Below are 23878 nucleotides of genomic sequence, written 5' to 3' on the forward strand. Positions count from 1 at the left end.
CACCAAACTGCCTCCACCCTGCACCAGTCACCGCACTGCCTCCACTCCACATCAGTCTCCACACTGCCTCCACTCCACATCAGTCACCGCACTGCCTCCACCCCACGCCAGTCACCTCACTGCCTCCACCCCGGGCAGTCACCAAACTGCCTCCACCCCGGCCAGTCACCTCACTGCCTCCACCCCGGCCAGTCACCTCACTGCCTCCACCCCGGCCAGTCACCAGACTGCCTCCACCCCGGCCAGTCACCTCACTGCCTCCACTCCACATCAGTTACCGCACTGCCTCCACCCCATGCCAGTCACCGCACTGCCTCCACTCCACATCAGTCACCGCACTGCCTCCACCCCACGCCAGTCACCACACTGCCTCCACCCCGGGCAGTCACCAAACTGCCTCCACCCTGCGCCAGTCACCGCACTGCCTCCACTCCACATCAGTCACCGCACTGCCTCCACTCCACATCAGTCACTGCACTGCCTCCACCCCGGACAGTCACCAAACTGTTTCCACCCTGCGCCAGTCACCGCACTGCCTCCACTGCACATCAGTCACCGCACTGCTTCCACTCCACATCAGTCACCGCACTGCCTCCACTCCACATCAGTCACCGCACTGCCTCCACCCCGGGCAGTCACCAAACTGCCTCCACCCTGCACCAGTCACCGCACTGCCTCCACTCCACATCAGTCACCGCACTGCCTCCACTCCACATCAGTCACCGCACTGCCTCCACCCTGCGCCAGTCACCGCACTGCCTCCACCCCACGCCAGTCACCTCACTGCCTCCACCCCGGGCAGTCACCAAACTGCCTCCACCCCGGCCAGTCACCTCACTGCCTCCACCCCGGCCAGTCACCTCACTGCCTCCACCCCGGCCAGTCACCTCACTGCCTCCACTCCACATCAGTTACCGCACTGCCTCCACCCCATGCCAGTCACCACACTGCCTCCACCCCGGGTAGTCACCAAACTGCCTCCACCCTGCACCAGTCACCGCACTGCCTCCACTCCACATCAGTCACCGCACTGCCTCCACTCCACATCAGTCACCGCTAGTGTTGAGCATTCCGATACTGCAAGTATCGGGTATCGGCCGATACTTGCGGTATCGGAATTCCGATACCGAGATCCGATATTTTTGTGATATCGGGTATCGGTATCGAAACAACATTAATGTAAAAATGTGTAAAAGAGAGAATTAAAATAAAAAATATTGCTATACTCACCTCTCCGACGCAGCCTGCACCTTACCGAGGGAAGCGGCAGCGTTCTTTGTTTAAAATTCGCGCTTTTCTTTCCTTTACGTGAGTCCCGGCTTGTGATTGGTTGCGTGCCGCCCATGTGACCGGGACGCAACCAATCACAGCATGCCGTGACGTAATTTCAGGTCCTTCAGGATTTTAAAATTACGTTCCGGCGTTGTGATTGGTTGCGTCGCAGTCACATGGGCGACGCAACCAATCACAGCAAGCCGTGACGTAATTTCAGGTCCTTAAGGATTTTAAAATTACGTCCCGGCTTTGTGATTGGTTGCGTCGCAGTCACATGGGAGACGCAACCAATCACAAGCCGTGACGTCACGGGAGGCTGGACACGCGCGCATTTTAAAATGGGCGCGTGTCCAGCCTCCCGTGACGTCCCGGCTTGTGATTGGTTGCGCCGCGATCAACCAATCACAAGCCGGGAGGCTGGACACGCGCGCATTTTAAAATTTTAAAATGCGCGCGTGTCCAGCCTCCCGGCTTGTGATTGGTTGACCGCGGCGCAACCAATCACAAGCCGGGACGTCACGGGAGGCTGGACACGCGCCCATTTTAAAATTTTAAAATGCGCGCGTGTCCAGCCTCCCGGCTTGTGATTGGTTGACCGCGGCGCACAAAATGAGTGAGGATGAACTAAACCAAACAAGGGGAAACTGCCAATGTTGTCAAAACATCAATTATTGCATAATAAGTTTGGTCGAATTTGCAGGATGTGTCTCACATTCCCATGTATCACCTCTCAGCTGATGTATTATACAAGCCTCCCGGCTTGTGATTGGTTGACCGCGGCGCAACCAATCACAAGCCGGGACGTCACGGGAGGCTGGACACGCGCCCATTTTAAAAAGCGCGCGTGTCCAGCCTCCCGTGATGTCACGGCTTGTGATTGGTTAATGGCGGCCATGTTGCCGGGACGCGGACCAATCACAGCAAGCCGTGACGTAATTTCGTCACGGCTTGCTGTGATTGGTCCGCGTCCCGGCAACATGGCGCCGTGACCAATCATAAGCCGGGACGTCACTGGAGGCTGGACACGCGCGCTTTTTAAAAAGCGCGCGTGTCCAGCCTCCCGTGACGTCACGGCTTGTGATTGGTTAATGGCGGCCATGTTGCCGGGACGCGGACCAATCACAGCAAGCCGTGACGTAATTTCGTCACGGCTTGCTGTGATTGGTCCGCGTCCCGGCAACATGGCCGCCCTGACCAATCACAAGCCGGGACTTCACGTAACCAAGTAAAAGCGCGAATTTTAAACAAACAACGCTGCCGGTTCCCTCGCTGAGGTCCAGGCTGCGTCGGACAGGTGAGTATAGCAATATTTTTTATTTTAATTCTTTCTTTTACACATTTATATGGATCCCAGGGCCTGAAGGAGAGTTTCCTCTCCTTCAGACCCTGGGAACCATCAGGAATACCGTCCGATACTTGAGTCCCATTGACTTGTATTGGTATCGGGTATCGGTATCGGATTGGATCCGATACTTTGCCGGTATCGGCCGATACTTTCCGATACCGATACTTTCAAGTATCGGACGGTATCGCTCAACACTAGTCACCGCACTGCCTCCACCCTGCGCCAGTCACCGCACTGCCTCCACTCCACATCAGTCACCGCACTGCCTCCACTCCACATCAGTCCCTGCACTGCCTCCACCCCGGGCAGTCACCAAACTGTTTCCACCCTGCGCCAGTCACCGCACTGCCTCCACTGCACATCAGTCACCGCACTGCTTCCACTCCACATCAGTCACCGCACTGCCTCCACTCCACATCAGTCACCGCACTGCCTCCACCCCGGGCAGTCACCAAACTGCTTCCACCCTGCGCCAGTCACCGCACTGCCTCCACTGCACATCAGTCACCGCACTGCTTCCACTCCGCATCAGTCACCGCACTGCCTCCACCCCGGCCAGGCCCCACACTGTCTCCACCCCGGCCAGTCACTGCACTGCCTCCACTCCACATCAGTCATCGCACTGCCTCCACCCCGGCCAGTCACCAAACTGCCTCCACCCGGCCAGTCACCTCACTGCCTCCACCCCGGCCAGTCACCAGGCTGCCTCCACCCCGCGCCAATCACCTCATTGCCTCCACCCCGGCCTGTCACCGCACTGCCTCCACTCCACATCAGTCACCACACTGCCTCCACTCCACATCAGTCACCGCACTGCCTCCACCCTGCGCCAGTCACCGCACTGCCTCCAATCCACATCAGTCACTGCACTGCCTCCACCCCGGCCAGTCACTGCACTGCCTCCACTCCACATCAGTCACCGCACTGCCTCCACCCTGCGCCAGTCACCGCACTGCCTCCACTCCACATCAGTCACCGCACTGCCTCCACCCCGGCCAGTCACCGCACTGCCTCCACTCCACATCAGTCACCGCACTGCTTCCACTCCACATCAGTCACCGCACTGCCTCCACTCCGGCCAGTCACCGCACTGCCTCCACTCCACATCAGTCACCGCACTGCCTCCACTCCACATTAGTCACCGCACTGCCTCCACCCCGGGCAGTCACCGCACTGCCTCCACCCTGGGCAGTCACCAGACTGCCTCCACCCCGCGCCAGTCACCAGCACTGCCTTCACCCCGCACCAGTCACCGCACTGCCTCCACCCCGCGCCAGTCACCGCACTGCCTCCACCCCGGCCAGTCACCGCACTGCCTCCACCCCGGCCAGTCACCACACTGCCTCCACCTCGCGCCAGTCACCGCACTGCCTCCACCCTGCACCAGTCACCACACTGCCTCCACCCCACGTCAGTCATCGTACTGCCTCCACCCTCTGGCAGTCACCTCACTGCCTCCACCCCACGCCAGTCACTGCACTGCCTCCACCCTGTGGCAGTTACCGGGCCCCAACCATCCGTGACTCCTTGGTGAAGTGCTATTCACCTTTGTTTCTTCCTTGTGACCCCTCCCCCCATGTATAATCCTTCCAATTTCACAGTATAACAGACGTGACCTCTGTATTTGGATTTCTCTTGTATTTCAGAAGCTGTGGTCACCCCAAAAGTCGATGCTTCCAAATGTAAACCCTGGGAAAAGCTCGTGGAGGCTGAATGCACCTGCAAGATGCCATCTGAATGCGGGTAAGACGCGGAGTCATCACATACGACCCCCTCTACGACACAGCACAGGGGAAGCAGAAATCCCAGCAGTGAATTGAAACGGTCCTGATGAGGGATTGCAAAATGTGGTCACATGGCAGCTGCCACAGCTTTTTGCTGAGTCTTCATCGGTCTTAGTTGACTTGTTCTGATGATCACTTGAACCTCAATATATATACTGTATGTTGGGGTGAAAGTGAGATGGTGACCTGAATTTTCGGGCCCCCCAGGATTTGCTCATGGACAGAAGTGCTGGACCCCAAGCTCTGAACATATCGTCCTTGTGGATGGACACCACAGACTTGGGCAGAGGCAGACCCAGAAGAAACACCTGTCTGTCTTGTAGATGTGATCTTCTTGGTACACTTCACTTTCCGGTCTGAAAAGTTTTTTTCATGTATTTCCAGATCTTCGCTGGATATTTGCGCCATTGATGGAAGAACAAGCAAAAACACGGCGCTAACAGTCTGCAAAATGCTCGCCCTCCAATGTCTGGGGAGGAAATACACCCTGACCGCAGACGCCGACTGCAAATTCTCCAAAACAGCAGAGCGCTCCTGTGACTCGTGCCACTTGTGGGAGACCTGCTCAGGTAGAGTACCACCACCGTTTCTGCACACTGGTCTCACTGGATGTCTGACCACAGGTGCCAGCGGTGGGCCGGACATTCCCAATCATTGTCTGACTATGGCCCCATGACGAGAAGATGTAAGAGGAATGAATGAGATGACGATCTGTGACCCGGGGGAGAATTGGAATAGACCTTGTCCTCTTCACACTCTGTGTCATTAGCGCAGAGGCCTCCTACATCCCACCGGCCCCTGTCCAGTGATGTAGGATCAGAGGCTGCAGAGTACAGACATCAGACACTTCTCTACAGAAAATGTGCAAACAAAGGATATAATGTGGGATAAATGGCAACTTGGCGGGTATGAGAGGAGGACAGGGCGTATCCGTCCAGGAGATACCCTCACAATATACAGATTCCAGCCAAAGCTCCAATAAAAGCTAAAACAAAGAAATCAGTTGGTGATCACACTTAGGAGGTTTCGCAAAGCACCTTGCCTTCATCAGGGGTATTGAAGTAGTATGAAATCCCCATAACTATAGGCTTTAAGGACATTAATTTCTGGGGGTCCAAGGTGGAGAGCGGCAAGGACACGCAGCATATCCGCACAATCTGGAAATAAAGTTATGGGGACGGTGCTCCAAAACAAAAAAGGGAAGAGAGGACCGGAGATGCCCCCATTAGGGTATCCTCATTACACAGCAGCAATATGAAAGTATGTACGAGTCCTAACATCCCGGGGTTTCCACTTTTATATATAAATGAAAAGTTCTACCACTTTTTTTATCTACTTGTATGTTTCTGTATCACACCACATTTTCAATATCTTTGCCTGCTGTCCATTTAGAGGCAGCAATGCTGTACCATGCTCAGTGCTGATACAATGTATCCAGTGCAGACAATGCTCTGTGAGCGAAACACATCAGCAGCAGCTGCACAGATCTCTGCTGGATTGTTACAATGTATCAGTCTGGAGCCTGGGATGTTTCGCTCACAGAGCATTGTCTGCACTGGATACATTGTATCAGCAGAAATCAAGACTACACCATGTTCCAAATTATTATGCAAATTATATTTTTCTCGGATTTTCCTAAATAGTCGGTGCAAATGACACTCAGTCTAATAAAAGTAATCACCCGTTAGATTATACATCGAATTTTATTGGAGAAACCTCCCAATGATAACAGTATAATCTCCAAAATGAATAAAAACTCACAATGCAGTGTCCCAAATTATTATGCACGGTAGAATTACTAAACATTTGATATGTTTTAAAGAACTGAAAATGATCATTTGTGGAATTTGCAGCATTAGGAGGTCACATTCACTGAACAAAAAGCTATTTAACTCCAAAACCTCCTAACAGGCCAAGTTACATGTAACATAGGACCCTTCTTTGATGTCACCTTCACAATTCTTGCATCCATTGAACTTGTGAGTTTTTGGAGAGTTTCTGCTTGTATTTCTTCCCTCCCAGAGCTGCTGTTTTGATGTGAACGGCCTCCCACCCTCATAGATCTTTTGCTTGATGATACTCCAAAGGTTCTCTATAGGGTTGAGGTCAGGGGAAGATGGTGGCCACACCATGAGTTTATCTCCTTTTATGCCCATATCAGCCAATGACTAAGAGGTATTCTTTGCAGCATGAGATGGGGCGTTGTCAGCGTGAAGATGATTTTGCTCCTGAAGGCACATTTCTGCTTTTTAGACCATGGAAGAAAGTTGTCAGTCAGAAACTCTATATACTTTGCAGAGGTCATTTTCACACCTTCAGAAACCTTAAAGGGCCCTACCAGCTGTTTCCCCATGATTCCGGACCAAAACATGACTCCTCCACCTCCTTGCTGACGTCGCAGCCTTGTTGGGACATGGTGGCCATCCACCAACCATCCACTACTCCATCCATCTGGACCATCCAGGGTTGCTCAACCCTCATCAGTAAACAAGACTGTTTGGAAATAAGTCTTCATGTATGTCTGGGCCCACTGCAATCGTTTCTGCTTGTGAACACTGTTTAGGGGTGGCCGTATAGTAGGTTTATGCACCACAGCAAGTCTTTGAAGGATCCTACACCTTGAGGTTCGAGGGACTCCAGAGGCACCAGCAGCTTAAAATAACTGTTTGCTGCTTTGTAATGGTATTTTGGCAGCTGCTCTCTTAATCCAATGAATTTGTCTGGCAGAAACCTTCCTCATTATGCCTTTATCTGCATGAACTCTGTCTGTGCTCTTTGTCACAAATCTCTTCATAGTATTATGATCACTCTTAAGTTTTCGTGAAATATCTAATGTTTTCATACCTTGTCCAAGGAATTGCACTATTTAACGCTTTTCAGCAGCAGAGAAATCCTTTCTATTTCCCATATTGCTTTAAACCTGTGGCCTGCATAATAATGTGGAACATCATTTTTAAGTAGTTTTCCTTTAATTAGAATCACCTGGAAAACTAATTATCATGTGTTTAAGATTGATTTCAGTGACCCATTGAGCCCTGAGACACAATACCATCCATGAGTTTATTTGAAAAACAAAACAATTAAATCTTTATGAGACTTAAATCCAATTTGCATAATAATTTGGAACAGGGTGTAGATATATACAGGATTACGGCCTCTGAATGGAAACAAGAAGAAAATGTGCAAATTGTGATAAATTGGAACATAAAAGTCTTGAAAGTTTTAGAACTTTTTTTTATAGATATTAAACTTTATATAAAATCAGAAGTCCTGGGTAATGCCGCCATGCTGTTTCACTTGTGGTAGGTGAAATGTCAGTTGTCGTACTCTGTCACTGTCTTTGTAGGGTCGCCCCGTAGTCTGCGATGTCGGGGTCGCCCCGCCTGTCAGCTGTAATTGTCGCCCTCTTTGTCTAGATACATCACGCACTTGTGTCTGTAGAGGAGCCGCGACCTGTGACGCCGACGGCATCAGCATTTGTGTCCTAGTGAACGGCGAGAAGAAAACTCTGAGCGAATGTGACGCCGGGATCCTGAAATGCCAAGGGGAGGAGGTGTCTGTTGTCAGCACAGGTCCCTGCCACGTCTAGAGGAATCAGCTGCCGTCGCCGCGCTGGGAAATGTCAGCCATCCTCATTCTGTGTCTTCATCTTCTATACCAGCCACAAAATAAAATGTGTTTATACCGAAGTTTTCTCATCTTCCCTCCAGATCATCTCATGCCCGGCCAGGAGGTGCATAACAGTCAGTCCTACGTATAGGAATAGTGTCCGTATTGTGTACACAGGAACCATGCCGCAGTCTACTGTGCATTCCGCCAGTGCGCAAAGCTACAAAATAAGCCAAAAAGCCCCAACGAGCCATCAGACCCCGCCACGCTCCGCACCTCTGAGGATCCGGGAATGTGTGAGGGCTAGATGATTTTTTGCGCCTGAGCTGATGTTTTCCTGATACCATTTTAGAGTAGATATGATGTTTTTATTGCCTTTTTTTGCATTTTATTGCAATGTTCCGGTGACCAAAACCCCCTAATTCTGACATTTTAATTTTTTTTTCGTTACACCATTTACTGATCGGATTAATTGTTTTTATATTTTAATATATCTGACATTTCTGAACGCAGCGATACCAAATATGTGTATTTTTTTATTGTTGTGATTTGCACTTTTGTGTTTTTGTTTATTTTTTTTCATATTTTTGAAAAATGTTTTTCTCACTTTTTGCTGTATTTAAAGAGTCCCTTTAGGGGAGTTGAAGTTGCAATCGTCTGATTGCTTGTGCTTTACATAAGAGGGCTCCAGTACTGCTATGTATACAGAAAATGGCAATTTCCTATGAATGTCAGTCTTGAGCCGGCGTTCACAGGAGTATTGTAATGGCAAACACGGGGGTCATCAGCAGATCCCCAGCTGTCATAACGCCTCGCGACCACGTGACAGGCGCGCCGATGGGTGGGATGAATGACTCGCTTCCGGCCGGCGCCTGTTAAATCCTGATGTCAGGAAGAAACGCGTCAGGAGACACGAAGGGTGAGTGCAGGGTACTGTCTGCATAGGGTCAACTGTAAGGGACTGCCCTTACCAGTGTGGGGGTTTTTGGGTGACTCGGACCATTATAACACAGAAGGATGGACAGATCCCTGAAAGATCTGTGTTTGCACGAGGACGCCATCCCCTGGACACTGACATTTGGGTGAGATGTTCTAATTTTTACTATCTCACATATAAGCCACCATTAATATCAGCTGAGCACTGTCGGCCTTTTCTTAAATGTTCTTTTATATGACATTAGTGGCGACGTTTGCCATATATTTGTCCATCTCTGTGGATTGGACATTTTGGTTTTCACGTGTTTTGATGCGGGTAATTTTACCGTGTGAATTTCCATTTTAATATATTTACATGAAGAAAAGCTCCTGAATTTTCCTCCTTTCCTGGGGTGACTGCAGCATCTAAAGGGAAGCAGACATTACCAGTGACCCTCGGGATGGGAGAACATTCAGGAGCTTTTCTTCATGATATCACACCTCTTACCATTCACAGTCTGATAATGTCCCCTGTACAGTCCGCAGGGACCCTAGGGATGGAGGAAATCCCGGAGCTTTATGCTTCTTGCTGTCACTCTCTTACCCATCATACAATGTTACTGTTATCTCTACCTCTATTCAGCCTCCAATAACACCAGGTGGAGAGTGAGCGAAACTGTTATGCATCGTCCTGGATCCGGCTTTCCTTCCCTCACCCAGGTCTGCTGAACTCTGTGGTGCTCCACGTCAGGCGTTGCTGATGGCCCAGTGTCCTCCCATGTGATCATCTGCCTGTGCCTTTATAAGGCTCACCGAGACACCGAGTCTTGGTACTAAGACTTCTGTGTTTCTATAATCTGGCTTGCTGCATACACTTTAACCTGCTCAGCTGCTGTCAGCTATCTACTGGACGTCTTCCACCTGCCTGCGGTTTCCGGAATCTCGTCTACCTGCTTGAGGTCTCCTGAACATCTCCCGCTTGCTTGACTGTGGTCGCCTGGACATCTCCCATCTGCTAGCGTTTCCACCATCCCCCCCCCCCAGCCTGTTGTTTCTGGGCCATCGCCCGCCTGCCAGCGGATTCAAGCATTGTGCCTTCCTGCAGTCTCATGGGTTCTCTGTTATGACCCCAATGGCGAGGGTCTCAGAGGAACGTGGAAGTCTGCAGAATACAAAAATCCAGCTCATAGGGCAGTGGTAACTGGGTTGACCATATATCTACTCCTAACGCCAACACTAGAAGTAGCCAGGGATCATTCCTACGTTGATTCTAGATGACACGCGCCAGCCGGAGAATCTAGCTACCCCTAGTAGAGGAAAACAAAGACCTTTCTTGCCTCCAGAGAAGGGGACCCCAAAGCTGGATAGAAGCCCCCCACAAATAATGACGGTGAGGTAAGAGGAAATGACAAACACAGAAATGAACCAGGTTTAGCACAGAGAGGCCCGCTTACTGATAGCAGAATAAAGAAAGGTAACTTATATGGTCAACAAAAACCCTATCAAAATCCACACTGGAAATTCAAGAACCCCCGAACCGTCTAACGGTCCGGGGGGAGAACACCAGCCCCCTAGAGCTTCCAGCGAAGGTCAGGATATAGATTAGGAACAAGCTGGACAAAAATACAAAACCAAAACAAATAGCAAAAAGCAAAAGGCAGACTTAGCTGATATAACTGGAACCAGGATCAGTAGACAAGAGCACAGCAGACTAGCTCTGATAACTACGTTGCCAGGCATTGAACTGAAGGTCCAGGGAGCTTATATAGCAACACCCCTAACTAACGACCCAGGTGCGGATAAAAGGAATGACAGAAAAACCAGAGTCAAAAAACTAGTAACCACTAGAGGGAGCAAAAAGCAAATTCACAACAGTTCTCCTGCCTGCCAGCGGTTTCCAAAATCCCGCCTGCTTGCCTGCGGTCTCCTGGACATCTCTCTCCTACTTGCCTTTGGTCTCCTGGACGTCTCCCGCCTGCCAGCGGTTTCCAACATTCTGCCTGCTTGCCTGTAGTCTCCTGGATGTGTCCCGCCTGCCACTAGTTTCCAGCATCCCACGTGCCTGTGGTCTCCTGGATGTTTCCTGCCAGCTTTCCTGCGGGTCCCAGCATTACACCTGTCTACCTGCAGTTTCCAGTCTCTCAGCTGTCCGTGTTCAGTGTGCTCCACCTAGCTGCTGTACCAGCGGCCGTGGTTTGTGTGCCCACCTAGACCTTGGGCTTAGAAGCTCCACCCTCACCAGTGAGACTAAAGCCCCCGTCTCACATAGCGAGATCGCTAGCGAGATCGCTGCTGAGTCACAAGTTTTGTGACGCAACAGCGACCTCCATAGCGATCTCGCTATGTGTGACACGTACCAGCGATCAGGCCCCTGCTGCGAGATCGCTGGTCGTGTCGGAATGGCCTGGACCTTTTTTTGGTCGTTGAGGCCCCGCTGACATCGCTGAATCGGTGTGTGTGACACCGATCCAGCGATGTCTTCACTGGTAACCAGGGTAAACATCGGGTTACTAAGCGCAGGGCCGCGCTTAGTAACCCGATGTTTACCCTGGTTACCAGCGTAAATGTAAAAAAAACAAACAGTACATACTCGCCTTCTGATGTCCGTCAGGTCCCTTGCCGTCTGCTTCCTGCTCTCACTGACTGCCGGCCGTACAGTGAGAAGTGAGAGCACAGCAGTGACGTCACCGCTGCGCTCTGCTCTCGCTGTACGGCCGGATCTCAGTCAGAGCAGGAAGCAGACGGCAAGGGACCTGGACACCGAAAGGCGAGTATGTAGTGTTTGTTTTTTTTGGTAACCAGGGTAAACATCGGGTTACTAAGCGCGGCCCTGCGCTTAGTAACCCGATGTTTACCCTGGTTACCCGGGTGCTGCAGGGGGACTTCGGCATCGTTGAAGACAGTTTCAACGATGCCGAAGTCGTTCCCCTGATCGTTGGTCGCTGGAGAGAGCTGTCTGTGTGACAGCTCCCCAGCGACCACACAACGACTTACCAACGATCACGGCCGGGTCATATCGCTGGTCGTGATCGTTGGTAAATCGCTTAGTGAGACGGGGCCTTAACAGATACATTGACTTTTCTGCATGTTATCATCCTCTTTGTCATCACAGTTTGTAAATACCTTCTTTGTCTGTAAAAACTTTCTGTATCTCCAACATCCCTAGGGTTCCTGCAACCTGTACAGGGGGGGATGACATTAACAGACTGTGATTGATAAGAGGTGTGATAACATGAAGAAAAGCTCCTGAACTGCAATCACTGGGGGCTGGAGAGATGACAGTTGCCGGCTCTTTCTTTTTCATGCCAATTGGATCGCTCCCCCCCACTTCTCCCTTACACAGATACAGAACCAGGAAGATAGATTTTCCATCTTTCTCTCCAGATTCAATGGAGTGTTGAGTCAAAACTAGTGCATCTAAGTAAAATGTATCCGTTCACTGCTTTCTGCATTAGATTTATCTCTCGGGATACAGAAAACGCATGAACACATTGGGGTTTCATAATGAATAGTGGTAAGTGACAAGAACACACAGTATATACGACAAGCGGGCATGTTACACATCCATAATGTAGAGTTACACTTCGGGTTTCCTGCGCACCTCGCACATCTATCCTTTATTAGGGATTATGACAAATCCTTGTCTCATTATTTATAACTTTACACAATTTTATTTTCATGATTGTACATATCGAAGGTTTATGGTGCACATGCCCCATCATGCATTAGCTCCGACTTCAGCTTTGAACATTTGATGGCTCCCAGTGAACAGAGGTTGACGGTTCTCTGCTTCCCGGAAGATCCGGTCTTGATGCAGAAGAGCCGCTCGTTGTTCTCGGGGCACTGAGGTGGGAGAAGGCATAAACACTGAGACCCTGTGAAGGAGGATGAAGAGAAAGTCTAAGTCTATGGTATCCAGGGACAGAGGAGGGGACGTATCCGTTTAAACGGGGGCGGTATGTAAGGTACCTGTGCATCGCTCCCAGTCGTAGCAGAAGTCGTACCCGCACTCTTCCCTCTTTGTGCTGCTCGCCGATAGAGATTTACGGTCTCGCGCCCAGTTTAGGTTGACACCGTTGCAGATGCCATTATTTATGAACTGAAGCTGTTTTGTGCCCTGGCAGCGCTCCGCCAAGAAGCGACACTGGGACATAGTGACGGAGTTATCAATCCCTCCATCGTAGACGCACACATCTTCAGTGTGATGCCTGGAAAAGGACGGAAATCAAAATATGACGCACTTATTGCAATGGTCTCATAGAAAGAGAATGTTGCCATTGTGCACCTTGGCTTTGTAATGTTCCGAAAATCAGGTGAAAAGAATACAAAAAAAAGTATTGAATAAAAAATGTTTTGTAATAAAGTTGGATTCTAAAAGGAAGGTTTGTAAAAAGAAAAAACAAAAAGTATTGATAAAGTCTAGAATTGGATAGGAAATAAGTTACTTACTAATAAAATCAGAAAGTATAAACAAAGAAAACACCAGAGAGAATTTCCTGTTTTCTTTATAAATAAATTGGAATGCAAAATAAAAACAGATACAATTTGGGGCCATTATTGCTTGAGAAACTTAAAATCTACTATATAATTGTCTAAGGGTCACTTCCGTCTGTCCTTCTGTCTGTAACGGTTATTCGTTCGCTGATTGGTCTCGCCAGCTGCCTGTCATGGCTGCCGCGACCAATCAGCGACGCGCACAGTCCGGAAGAAAATGGCCGCTCCTTACTCCCCGCAGTCAGTGCCCAGCGCCTGCATACACCCCTCCGCTCACACAGGGTTAATGCCAGCGGTAACGGACCGCGTAATGCCACGGGTAACTCACTCCGTTACTGCTGCTATTAACCCTGTGTGACCAAGTTTTTACTATTGACGCTGCCTATGCGGCATCAATAGTAAAAGGATCTAATGTTAAAAATCATGAAAAAAATAAAAAATCATTATATACTCACCTTCCGCTGCCTTTCCCGTTCCTCGCCACCCTCCGGTAACCGCTCTGTGCAAGCGGCAGGTTCCGGTACCAAGGATCGTATGGCAGAAGGACCTGCCATGACGTCATGGTCATGTGACCGCGACGTCATCACACCCTGGGACCGGAAGCTGCCGTCTGTACCGCGCACAGGCGACAGAACTACAAGTATGGTGAGTATGTTAGAACTACAAGGGGCCCTCGGATCGGAAGGTGAGTATGTTTATTTTTATATTTTTTAACCTGTGACGTGGCTGGGCAATATACTACGTCACTGGGCAATATACTATGTCGCTGGGCAATATACTACGTGGCTGGGCAATATACTACGTGGCTGGGCAATATACTACGTCACTGGGCAATATACTACGTCACTGGGCAATATACTACGTCACTGGGCAATATACTACGTCACTGGGCAATATACTACGTGGCTGGTCAATATACTACGTGGCTGGGCAATATACTACGGCACTGGGCAATATACTACGTGGCTCTGTGCTGTATACTACGTCACTGGGCAATATACTACGTGGCTGGTCAATATACTACGTGGCTGGGCAATATACTACGGCACTGGGCAATATACTACGTGGCTCTGTGCTGTATACTACGTCACTGGGCAATATACTACGTTACTGGGCAATATACTACGTAACTGGGCAATATACTACGTGGCTGGGCTATATACTACGTGGCTGGGCAATATACTACATCGCTGGGCAATATACTACGTCACTGGGCAATATACTACGTGGACATGCATATTCTAGAATACCCGATGCGTTAGAATCGGGTCACCATCTAGTAATTTATAAGAGGAACCACAATTTTAAAAGATCGTCTGATTCACAGTTTTGTAAAGAACAGTAAAAAAGCAGAAACACAAATATTAAAGGTTTCTATTTTCCCATCTAAAGATACAAGGTTTGTAAGATACTAAAGATGATAAAATAGACAACGTATAAAGGAAGGAAAAGGGTAAAAAAAATAAAGCAATGAAATTAGGAACGTGGTTCATCTCCTACAATGTAGTTGTGGGAATCGATATGTCGGCAGCACAGGGAGAAAATACAAGACAAGGATAAATTGACCCATAAGAGATATTAAGGTTTAATGACCCATAGATTGCCGGCCCAAAAATGTCCACTCTTGTAATCCAGAATTAAAGTACAGATACAAAAGGAGAATTAAATTATTTGTACAGAAAGAGCAAGAGGGAGAGATTTAATATAAGTATATATAGATAAATAAATAAATTCTATATATATATTAAAAATCTGGAATTTAATTAAAGAAAAACCTAAATTTCTACAATTATCTATTGCAAATTTAATGTGCTTTTTTCCCTCCTTTTTTATTTTTTGTATTAATCTTGACCAGGACCTAATTGCTAACAAGAATTAAGAATCAGGTATGGTTGCTTTTATTATACACCCTTGAAAAAGCCTGATAAGGCGAAACAAGTCAGGTAACATGCAGGGCCACAAATATCGGTGGTGTTTAGTTTTATTTATTTTGTACTTCTGTTGGGGCCTAGTGGGCGCTTGTTCGAGTTTAGTTTACGGTGTGTTTGCTGTATTTTTTTTTAATCCCTTTTCAGCCCTTTAAAAAAAAAAAAAAAAAAAAAAAGCAAAAGATGGTTGGTTGATTTTGCTGTATTCATACGAATCGAAAATTTTTCGTGAAATTTGTAACCAATTCAATTTCATATGAATCAATTTGCTCATCTTTATTCTATGACGTCTATGCTCCAGTAGTTCCGAGATGCCTTAGGTAAGCCTTGCAGTTTCTGCTAATTTCTGGTATAAAATTTGGAAAGTTTATCAAGACAATTAAGCTCAGTACTTTTTGCTTTGTTTTTGTAGACAAATTAAAAAAAAATGGAAGAAAATATAAAAAGTGGCTATTGTTTGCACAAATAAAGGTGTAACTTTTTCCATTAATATTTCACACTTGCCAAAAGTGCCAATTTTGTTGTAGGATCTAGAATGCCAAAGGTTGGGATTAAGGTACGGCGTGCCCAAAGGTGGGTGTTCTTGGGTGGTTTTAGACTTGGCGCCAAGTGTTTTATCGACAGGATTTATAGGGAGTCTGTGACCTACATACAGCACATGTCATGGCTCAATGTACATCAATGTACAAAGACATCCTGTATGTGGAGCCTGGGAGCACCACTACCATAGTACCGCTACCTGTGCGGCAGCGCTAGGCTCCTTACCCACAATCCTCATCTGGTGACATGCAGACACACTGAGAACCCACTTGCTTTTCTCCTGGGTTGCAGTCTCCTTGAGATGTCTTTCGTTGCACTATATAAGGGAAAAGATCATTGTGATGATCAGACTGACTACATACAGATTTATACAGCCACCACTAGGGGGAAATCCATACCTATAGATTTATACCGTCACCCCTAGAGGGAGCTCACTACATACAAATCTATACAGCCACCACTAGGGGCGCTCACTACATACAAATCTATACAGCCACCACTAGGAGGAGCTCACTACATACAGATTTATACAGCCACCACTAGGGGGAGCTCACTACATACATATTTATACAGTCACCACTAGGAGGAGCTCACTACATACAGATTTATACAGCCACCACTAGGGGGAGCTCACTACATACAGATTTATACAGTCACCACTAGGAGGAGCTCACTACATACAGATTTATACAGCTACCACTAGGGGGAGCTCACTACATACAGATTTATACAGTCACCACTAGGAGGAGCTCACTACATACAGATTTATACAGCCATCACTAGGAGGAGCTCACTATATACAGATTTATACAGTCACCACTAGGGGGAGCTCACTACATACAGAGCTACCTATATGTCTTATATGCAGGAATGAGGCATGTATCTTTGACTGAATTTGTGTTTTTAACCCTATAAACAGTATGATAGTTCTGATTCACCTTCACAGTGGAGTTCCCCTTCGATAGGTGGACTCCACTCAAAGTCTTTTCCACAGGTGTAGCGCATCCCACCAGGGACTGTAAATCCGAACGGACAACTTAATTGAAGCTCTTCACCTACTTTATATTCTGACTTGAACCGAGATATTGTGACGCCATTACTAATCGATGGTCTGGGGCATGTTGTCCCTGAGGGAAAAATACAGAAATCCATTCAGCAACTGTACACTGGGACTTAACGCTAATTAGAGTCAGACTTGGGCTGAGATCCACCGGCTGTCCGGTTAGATGCTGCCTATCTGTCCCTCTGCGATGCTTTATCCTGCAGCACTGCTCTACTGAGACACCACCATGACCAGCAGCGCTAGGCTTTGTTTCATCCTATGTCAGCCCTGGTTCCTCCATTCCGTTCTTTCGATGCCTCCAGTCCGCTGTCCTTGCTGGGATCATCAATGCTCCGTCTTCTCCGTCACACTGTAAATCCGTCACTTTATGCCACTTATTAAATGGCGACACATAAACAGAACGCGCCTTACACTCGATATTTCCATATAGATGAGCACAGTAAATTCCCAGCCTACTTACTGACGCACTCCACGTGCTCTTGTCTCCAAGTTCCATCAGGAAGACATCGCAAGAACTGAAAGCCGGAGAGTTCATACCCAGAAAAGCAAATGACTTCTATCTGCTCGGCCACCGAATACCAGGACTTCTCGTTCTGAGCGGAGAAAACGGAATCACAACACCGCAAATACTACAGATAATAATAATAATAATAATAATATAAAAGAAAGTCGACACAATGTAGTCATAGAACTAACTGCTGTTATCTGTCCATCATCATCCATATTTCTGTCCGTCATCTATTCATCATTTATCCATCCATCATCATATATTCACCCATCAGCCATTCTTCAATTCATCTATTCATTCATCTATCCATCCTCTATCTATTATCATCATCCATCCATTATCAGTCCATCAACATCCATCCATCTATCCATCATTCAGCCAGCCATCATCCATTCACCCATCTATGATCATTCATCCATCATCCATCCTTCATCTATCCATCCATTCATCCATCACCCAACCATCATCATTCATCCATTATCCATCCACCACCATCATTCATCAATCAATCATTCATTAATCATCATCCATCATTTGTCTATCATCACCCATCATCACTTTCATCATCCATCATCTATCCATCACCATCCACCCATCCATCATCATTCAACCATCATCCACTTATCATGATCCATGCTTCATCCATCATCTATTGTTCCATCATCCATCATCATACATCCATCATCTCTCCATCATCCATCATCCACCCATACATCAATCATCATTTATCCATCATCCATCAATCATCAGCCATCCCTTATCCATCCATCTACAACCCCTGGCAAAAATTATGGAATCACCGGCCTTGGAGGATGTTCATTCAGTTGTTTAATTTTGTAGAAAAAAAAGCAGATCACAGACATGGCACAAAACTACAGTCATTTCAAATGGCAACTTTCTGGCTTTAAGAAACACTAAAAGAAATCAAGAACAAAAAATGTGGTAGTCAGTAATGGTTACTTTTTTTAACCAATCATAGGGGAAAAATTATGGAATCATGAAAAACAAACAGACAAAAAAACATCCCTAGTATTTTGTTGCACCACCTCTGGCTTTTATTACAGCTTGCAGTCTCTGAGGCCTGGACTTAATGAGGGTCACACAGGACTCTTCATCAATCTGGCTCCAACTTTCTCTGATTGCTGTTGCCAGATCAGCTTTGCAGGTTGGAGCCTTGTCATGGACCATTTTCTTCAACTTCCACCAAAGATGTTCAACTGGATTGAGATCCGGACTATTTTCAGGCCATGGCATTGACCTTATGTGTCTTTTTTCAAGGAATGTTTGCACAGTTTTTGCTCCATGGCAGGATGCATTATTATCTTGAAAAATGATTTCATCATCCCCAAACATCCTTTCAATTGATGGGATAAGAAACGCGTCCAAAATATCAACATAAACTTGTGCGTTTATTGAAGATGTAATGACGGTCGTCTCCCCAGTGCCTTTACCTGACATGCAGCCCCATATCATCAATGACTGGGGAAATCTGCATGTTCTCTTCAGGCAGTCATCTTTATAAATCTCATTGGAACGGCACCAAACATAAGTTCCAGCATCATCACCTTGCCCAATGCAGATTCGCGATTCATCACTGAATATGACTTTCATCCAGTCATCCACTGGCCACGATTGCTTTTCCTTAGCCCATTGTTACCTTGTTTTTCTGTTTAGGTGTTAATGATGGCTTTCGTTTAGCTTTTCTGTATGTAAATCCCATTTCCTTTAGGGGGTTTCTTACAGTTCGGTCACAGACGTTGACCCCAGTTTTTTCCCATTCGTTCCTCATTTGTTTTGTTGTGCATTTCCTGTTTTGGAGACATATTGCTTTAAGTTTCCGGTCTTGACGCTTTGATGTCTTCCTTGGTCTACCAGTATGTTTGCCTTTAACAACCTTCCCATGTTGTTTGTATTTGCTCCAGATTTTAGACACAGCTGACTGTGAACAACCAACATCTTTTGCAACATTGTGTGATGATTTACCCTCTTTTAAGAGTTTGATAATCCTCTCCTTTGTTTCAATTGACATCTCTCCTGTTGGAGCCATGATTCATGTCAGCCCACTTGGTGCAACAGCTCTCCAAGGTGTGATCACTCCTTTTTAGATGCAGAATAACGAGCAGATCTAATTTGATGCAGGTGTTAGTTTTGGGTAAGAAAATTTACAGGGTGATTCCATATTTTTTTCCTCAGAATTGAGTGATTCCATAATTTTTCCCCCATGCTTGGTTAAAAAAAGTAACCATTACTGACTACCACATTTTTTGTTCTTGATTTCTTTTAGTGTTTCTTAAATCCAGAAAGTTGCCATATGAAATGACTTTAGTTTTGTGCCATGTCTGTGATCTGCTTTCTTTCTACAAAATTAAACAACTGAATGAAAATCCTCCAAGGCTGGTGATTCCATAATTTTTGCCAGGGGTTGAATAATCATCTATCCATCATCCATCAATCATTTATCTATCTGTCTCAGAGATGATTCTGTCAGTTTGGGGAGACCTTTCATTGCACACCTGATATAATAAAGTGACACTATACATTATCTATGCCCCTCATCCTCGGGGTCACTCACAGCCGTTACCCCTGAACTACAAGCTCTAGATCAGTATAGAGAGAGAACGCGGCAATGTTATCACTTACAGACTCCAGATGTATAAGTCTATTAAACAAAATGTCACTTCTGTTATTTCCATCCGCTTCCGCCTCGGTAACAAAAATATAAACTATAAAAATATAAATCACGGCAAAAACTTATCAACTAAACTATCAGAGCTAAAGAACAAAACATGGGAACGGTGAGCGGTGGTGAGAAAACACCAAAAAGAATTTATAGGAAGGTAAAAGGAAAGAGAATGAACGGCGGAAAATAAAGAAGAGATTTCACCATAAATCCACCGTGTGCCACAAAGAAACGTCTACACGATCCGCACTGAGCGCCGCCACAGTGTAGAGCAGCCTCTTACCACAAACAGCCCATGTTCCGGGGGATCTGGTTTTGGACATCCGCGGTCAGGATCCGGCTGCTTCTGATTAACTTCTTTCTTGTCTTCATCATCATTAATACAAAGCGCCCCTCTGCGAGAAAGAGACAGAAGATGTGAGATGACATTTGTCAGCGCCACGTTGGTTTTGACGCCCTTAATGCTTTCTAGATGATAGATAGATAGATAGATAGATAGATAGATAGATAGATAATAGATAGATGGATGGATAGATAGATAGACAATAGGTAGATAGATAAAAGATACTAGATAGATACTAGATAGATAATAGATAGATAACAGATAGATACTAGATAGATAATAAATAGATAGATAATAGATAGATAATAGATGATCGATAGATAATAGATAGATACTAGATAGATAGATACTAGATAGATAATAGATAAATAGATAGATAGATACTAGATAGATGATAGATAGATAGATAATAGATAGATAGATACTAGATAGATAATAGATAAATAGATAGATAGATACTAGATAGATAGATAGATAGATAATAGATAGATAATAGTATCTATCTATTATCTATCTATCATCCATCTATTATCTATCTATCTATCTATCTATCTATCTATCTAGTATCTATCTATCTATTATCTATCTATCTATCATCTATCTAGTATCTATCTATCTATCTATCTATCTATCTATCTATCTATCTATTATCTATGTAGTATATATCTAGTATCTATCTATTATCTATCTAGTATCTATTATCTATCTACCTATTGTCTATCATCTATCTATCTATTATCTATCTATGTATCTATTATCTATCTATTATCTATCTATCTATTACCTATCTATCTATTTATAAATTATCTATCTACCATCTATCTATTGTCTATCTAGTATCTATCTAGTATCTATCTATCTATTATCTATCTATTATCTATCTATTACCTATCTATAATCTATCATCTATCTATTATCTATCTATCTATCTATCTATCTATTATCTATCATCTATTATCTATCTATCTATCTAGTATCTATCTATTATCTATCTATTACCTATCTATAACACTGGTCAACAGCATTTTTGGTGCCAAAGATATTTCATCGAATTTAGGGTATTTTTGGGGTGCTGATTCTGAATATGTCATCAGTTTTGCCAGATTGGCTCAAGTTTTTGAGATTTTTGGTATCTTATTTATAGCACTTGTTGGTAAATGCGACGCATCATCTCATTAATTTCTTTGGATTAGTACTTGAACTGAGCAGTTCTCAATATAGTTTTGTGTTAATTAGTGTTCTAAAAGTTTGTTCATAGCTTGATTTTTGCACTAACTTTATGTTGTTGTCTGTTTTCCAGTGAAAAGCATGAACTCATCAAGAAGAAGTTGTCTTAACGATCCAGACTCATTCTGTTACATTTGTGGTGAATACACACTGCCAAAACATAGAAGAAACATAACAGACTTCGTAAAAAAAGTGTATTTTGCCTATTTTGGGGTTATGCTTGGGGACCAAGACAAGTTTTGGGCACCACACATAGTGTGCAAAGCATGTATCGAATTATTACGAAAATGGAGCAAAGGACAAAGAAAAAGCTTCAAATTTGGTGTTCCAATGGTGTGGAGAGAGCCAAAAAATCATCATGATGACTGTTATTTCTGGTAAACACAGGTACAGGCACATCTTCACAATGAGGGACAGGCCTTCTTGCAGATTCCATGTTACTCCCATTTTCGTTTCTTATGCTTATTGAATCCTTGCACTTGCACTGCACAGAAATAACAGTCATCATGATGATTTTTTGGCTCTCTCCACACCATTGGAACACCAAATTTGAAGCTTTTTCTTTGTCCTTTGCTCCATTTTCGTAATAATTTGATACATGCTTTGCACACTATGTGTGGTGCCCAAAACTTGTCTTGGTCCCCAAGCATAACCCCAAAATAGGCAAAATACACTTTTTTTACGAAGTCTGTTATGTTTCTTCTATGTTTTGGCAGTGTGTATTCACCACAAATGTAACAGAATGAGTCTGGATCGTTAAGACAACTTCTTCTTGATGAGTTCATGATTTTCACTGGAAAACAGACAACAACATAAAGTTAGTGCAAAAATCAAGCTATGAACAAACTTTTAGAACACTAATTAACACAAAACTATATTGAGAACTGCTCAGTTCAAGTACTAATCCAAAGAAATTAATGAGATGATGCGTCGCATTTACCAACAAGTGCTATAAATAAGATACCAAAAATCTCAAAAACTTGAGCCAATCTGGCAAAACTGATGACATATTCAGAATCAGCACCCCAAAAATACCCTAAATTCGATGAAATATTTTGGACACCAGAATTTTTTTTTTTTTTTGTTGACCTGTGTAATCTATCATCTATCTATTATCTATCTATCTATCTATCTATCTATCTATCTATCTATCTATCTATCTATCTATCTATCTATCTATCTATTATCTATCTATAATAGCCCATGGGTGGCTTCAGCGACGTTTCGGCTCGCCATGTGAGGCCTCCTTAGGCCAAGGCTCATGGAGCAGATCAGTCCCGGCCACGTCCCGTCAGGGGCCATGGCCGTGGTATGTTCTGTCTCCATGCTGTGGCCCTGGAGATACTGGATGTGTAGGAATAGTATCCACATCTTATTGACCTACTTGTCTTCCAGCAGGGAGAGGTGGCAGTATCGCTCCTCCGTATGCAGACCCTCACAGTTTTTGCCCCCATTCCGAGGGGCAGGATTGTTGCACTCCCTTGTCCTATGCTTATTTGAGAAGGCGTCACATAAGCTCCAGGCGGACCAACAGCTCCAAGACCCATCGACCACAGCTGGAAGGTGAGACCACAAAGGGTTAACCGAAGCCAAGTGTATGGGAGCAGAATAGCGATGAGCGTTGTGCTCGGATGTCGTGTTCTCCGCGTGCTCAGGTGTCCTCCGAGTATCTCCGGTGTCCTCCGAGTATCTCCGGTGTCCTCCGAGTATCTCCGGTGTGCTCGTATATTATGTGTCAGTCCCCGCGGCTGCATGATTCGTGGCTGCTAATATCTGAGTGCGCCGGAGATACTCGGAGACCACCCGAGCGTGGGCGGATAACACGACATCCGAGCACGATTGCTCATCGCTAGTGCCGAACCATAAGCCGCACGGCACCAATCCAGAAATCTGATTATCATTACTTAATAATGTACACAGCTGTTATTCTAGCAATGTATGGCGGTATTATCTGAGCACTGCTTGGCGGTATTATTGCTTATATAGTGATAGTGTTTGAGCACTGTATGGTGGGATTATTTTAGCATTATATGGTGGCATTATTTATCTACTGTATGGTGCTATTGTATCTCGGTATTACTTATTCACTGTGTGGTGCTATCATTTTAGAACTGTATATCAGTCTTATTAAATAAAGCATTATATGGTAGCATTTCAGCACTGTATG

The 23878-nt window shown here is 45.6% G+C and overlaps 2 protein-coding genes across 3 annotated transcripts in view; one reads left to right on the top strand and one right to left on the bottom strand.

The window, feature by feature from the left end:
- Positions 1-8249, top strand: part of C7 (complement C7) — a 127872-nt gene extending 119623 nt beyond the window's left edge. Inside the window, exons 16-19 of one of the 2 annotated variants that reach the window (XM_077281411.1) lie at positions 4267-4363; positions 4789-4973; positions 7821-8025; positions 8115-8249. In XM_077281411.1, coding sequence (XP_077137526.1) covers positions 4267-4363; positions 4789-4973; positions 7821-7993 — 455 coding nt within the window. In that variant the 3' untranslated portion in view covers positions 7994-8025; positions 8115-8249. Of the gene's footprint in view, positions 1-4266; positions 4364-4788; positions 4974-7820; positions 8094-8114 lie in introns of those variants that run through there. The other variant, XM_077281410.1, reaches the window with a different exon arrangement.
- A 4172-nt stretch (positions 8250-12421) lies between these two features.
- Positions 12422-23878, bottom strand: part of C6 (complement C6) — a 49613-nt gene continuing 38156 nt past the window's right edge. The window contains exons 12-18 of the mRNA XM_077281412.1: positions 23096-23267; positions 20425-20536; positions 17414-17546; positions 16829-17017; positions 16116-16206; positions 12898-13136; positions 12422-12803 (exon numbers count right to left, since the gene is read on the bottom strand). Coding sequence (XP_077137527.1) covers positions 12628-12803; positions 12898-13136; positions 16116-16206; positions 16829-17017; positions 17414-17546; positions 20425-20536; positions 23096-23267 — 1112 coding nt within the window. The 3' untranslated portion in view covers positions 12422-12627. The remainder of the gene's footprint in view (positions 12804-12897; positions 13137-16115; positions 16207-16828; positions 17018-17413; positions 17547-20424; positions 20537-23095; positions 23268-23878) is intronic.

The sequence above is a fragment of the Ranitomeya variabilis genome, chromosome 1 (assembly GCF_051348905.1).
Source record: "Ranitomeya variabilis isolate aRanVar5 chromosome 1, aRanVar5.hap1, whole genome shotgun sequence".
Taxonomy (NCBI): Eukaryota; Metazoa; Chordata; class Amphibia; order Anura; family Dendrobatidae; genus Ranitomeya; species Ranitomeya variabilis.